The sequence below is a fragment of the Buceros rhinoceros genome, unplaced genomic scaffold (assembly GCF_000710305.1).
Source record: "Buceros rhinoceros silvestris isolate BGI_N320 unplaced genomic scaffold, ASM71030v1 scaffold16927, whole genome shotgun sequence".
NCBI classification, from domain to species: domain Eukaryota; kingdom Metazoa; phylum Chordata; class Aves; order Bucerotiformes; family Bucerotidae; genus Buceros; species Buceros rhinoceros.
Window position 1 is genome coordinate 1,195 of NW_010421741.1, and position 3,587 is coordinate 4,781.

A 3,587-nucleotide genomic window follows, 5' to 3' on the forward strand; every position below is an offset into this window, starting at 1 on the left:
TTCTGGAGATGCGCCCAGCACACGGGGGCCTGCTGGGCTGCCAGCGCACGTTGCCGGCTCCTGTCCAGCTTTTCTTTCCCCCCAGCACCCCCAAGTCCTTCTCCTTGGGGCTGCTCCAGCCCTTCATCCCCAGCCTGGGCTGATAGCGGGGGCTGCCCCGACCCAGGGGCAGGGCCTTGCCCTTGGCCTGGTTGAACCTGATGAGGACCCATTGCTCCAGGTTGTCCATGTCTCCCCAGAGCAGCACCCCTCTCATCTAATAACGATTTCAGAAACCTAGAAAATAGTTACATTTACCAAAAATCTGTCCACGTGGCATTTAAAGGTGAAGGAGGATGAAGGTAGGATGAAGGTGGTGACTATAAGCCACCATGACGAAGCATTTAAACAAACTAACCGCCTCGCCAGAACACGTGGCGTTACTCACACAACCGAGTTTAGCACCTGCTAAGATTTAAACCTGACCCTCTGTTCCCTTTTGTGTCCCGTTTTCTTTTGAGCCAAACAATCCATCACAAGATACTTGGCTGAGATTCGTCTTCCAGCACGAACAGTCTAAACAAGCGACCGCAGCGTTTGCTGTTCCATCAGGTCCCACCCCAGAACGCGACCTACCATCGACCCCGCATCAAGTATCTGTGAATGACGCTGTCGCGCAGGATTTCTTTGTGGAATAATTGGCAGGAGAGGAAGACGATGAGAGTGGTCACGGCTTCCAGGGAAATGCTGTATGTGATGTCTCTGCAAGAAGAAAAAAAAACAAGGAGAATTTTTAAAGATTAATCTACTGGGTTTGGCTTTTGACCAAGACCACAGAAAAATATTGCCCAGAACATTCCAGCTGTAATTTTCAGATTATGCACCACTCTAAAAATATAAATACATCTCAAAAGCACGTCCTCTGTCCTGTGAAAAATAAAATTGTCGCAGAACTGTCGTACTAAGTCAAGGAAACGTCCGGTTAGCCAAGCACAGCTCCACCTGCCAGGAAAAGTGGATCCCTGAGAAAGGGACAGAACACACAGATACTGCTTTGAGCATAAGAAGTGCTGAGAATAACAAGAGACAACGTAAAGTTGTGCCGTTTTAAATGGTATTTCTGAGACACAGCTTTTAAAAGGGGCAGAAAATCAGCATTTAATCAGGAATAAATGGAATTAAATCTTTAAAATCACAAAGCAATAACTCGGGGGATGAACCAGTTCCACCACGGACCACTTTTACCTCCTCCAGAGGAAGGAGACACTTCACTTGGTGCAACATCCCATAATGCATTAGGTTGTTACTCAGTGCTTTGATATTTCCCTGCTGTTCCCGTTTCAATTCCACGCTTTGGTTCACAAACCAACATCATGATGTTACAACAGGGGGCCGGCATCAATCACCAGTTTTATTTGACTTAATAGACAAAATCTATATATACGGCTGAGAATCAAAGATTTTATAGCACCTTTATCTAAAATTTAAAAACAAAAATCAGAACTGATGCGCATTTAACTTTTCCTTTGTTACAACGTCACCTTAAAATCCTTCCTTAAAACCATGAAGCACATTCTAATTACTTTTCAGGTTGGGAGTTCACTAACTTTTGGCCCACTAGCGAGGAAGTGAAGCGCTGTATCTGCTGACCAGTAGATCAGGCCAGAGGTTACGCTGGGAGCTGGTTCCATGGTGAAGTGACAGAATCACGGACTGGTTTTGGTTGGAAATGAGCTTTGAGATGATCGAGTCCCCCCAGCATGGCCAGGTCCCCCCTGACCCCTGTCCCTCAGCAGCACCTCCACACGGCTGGGAAACCCCTCCAGGGATGGGGACTCCACCACTGCCCTGGGCAGCCTGCGACACGCCTGCACAACCCCAACGGGACACAAAGGGCTCCTCAGGGACAACCTCAACCTCCCCTGGGGCAGCTGGAGGCCGGTTCCTCTCATCCTGTCACTTGTTCCTGGGGAGAAGAGACCGACCCCCACCTCGCTCCAACCTCCTGAATTTCAGGCAGTTGTGGAGAGCCAGAAGGTCTCCCCGGAGCCTCCTTTGCTCCCCAGGTCCCTCAGCTGCTCCTCAGCACATTGTGCTCCAGACCCTGCACCAGCCCCGCTGCCCTTCTCTGGACACACTCCAGCCCCTCAATGTCCTTCTGGCAGTGAGGGGACAAAACTGACCCCAGGATTGGAGGTGTGGCCTCCCCAGTGTCCCCAGTACAGGGGGACGATCCCTGCCCTGCTCCTGCTGGCCACACCAGTGCTGGGACAAGCCAGGATGCCACTGGCCTTCTTGGCCACCTGGGCTCACTGCTGGCTCCTCTTCAGCCAGAAGCAAGGCTGAGCACGCCCTCACCAGAACTCTGATGCTTTGCAATCCACTCCCCACACCCATCCCAAGCAAGGAAGACCTACCTAGATGTATTATTAGAGGTTTAACCACCAGCAGAAAAAATTAAGAGATGATTTTCTATCAAAATAAAAGCAACAGCTCAGGAGAAATACTTTTTAGCTACAGAAAAGAAATTCAGAGGCTTATAAAACAATTCAGAAGCTTATCAGAAATTCAGAATTTTATCAGTCTGAAGGCTGAGGACACGAGAATGTTTCCAACGCTGTTGATGAATGAAACATCACGACACGCTACAACATCCGCTCGCTCATTGGCTGAGAGGAAACAAATTTGAGAGTATTTTTCTCCATTTCAGTCTTTCACTCTTTGATTTTTTCCTGACACCTCGTACAAGTGGAAGAGTAAATCTGAGAAGCTGTTACAAAATTCTTCTCTATTTCTGTGAGATTCAGCGTAAATTCCAATTTTCTTGCTATTCCAAACCCAGTTAGGGCACATTTAACTGCGGAAACATCCCAGTCAACCCGCAGAACCTGCTCAAATTAAATGTGACACCCACCCAACCAGAGCCCTGACACCTGAGGGAACCCCTCACCTCCACCCCCCCTAAATTGATCACCACAAGGATAAAGCATCAAAGCAAAATTATTTTGGCCACCAAGGCTCAAATGCGGCTTTGACAAACTCAAACATTTCTTGAGAGTCACGAGAACTACCAGGAACCTCTTAACTTCAAAGCAAATACTGTTTATCTATACTGAGAGCCTATAGAATAGAGGGGGTGGGTTGTGAATTTTTCCTTTATTTAATTCAAAGCCATCAGTCACATAAAATGATTTTGCAAGGAATTTCTGCTGATCTCCAGCTTCCTCTGAAAACTCTTTGCTTGCAGATAGGGAGGAAACTAAAAATAACGATCTCGTCTATTAATCGCATGTGAAAATTATTTAGCTATTTATTTCAGAAAAGCAGAAGAACTACATGAGGTTTTGAGCTTGTGGGGTGGGATTTTTTCCTTCTCAACTTGTCTTATAAAACAACCAAAACACCACAGAAATCAGATAAAGCTCGTGTCCTCTTTTCCTCTCTCTCCTTCCCACTGTGCAAGAGGGAACAGGTCCATTTTCTTACATGACACCCAAATTAACACCAATTTCTGGCAACAAACCAGAACCACAGAACCATTTGGTTGGAAGAGAACTTTCCACTCATCGAGTCCAAACGTTCCCCCAGCACTGCCAGGTCCCCCCTGA

At 47.2% G+C, this 3,587-nt stretch overlaps 1 protein-coding gene across 1 annotated transcript in view; it reads right to left on the minus strand.

Moving 5' to 3' along the window:
- The window catches only part of DYM (dymeclin), a gene marked incomplete at its 3' end in the record, with an annotated part of 13,800 nt that overhangs the window by 703 nt on the left and 9,510 nt on the right, over positions 1-3,587 (minus strand). The window contains exon 6 of the mRNA XM_010139804.1: positions 616-741. Within this exon, the coding sequence (XP_010138106.1) occupies positions 616-741 (126 nt within the window). The remainder of the gene's footprint in view (positions 1-615; positions 742-3,587) is intronic.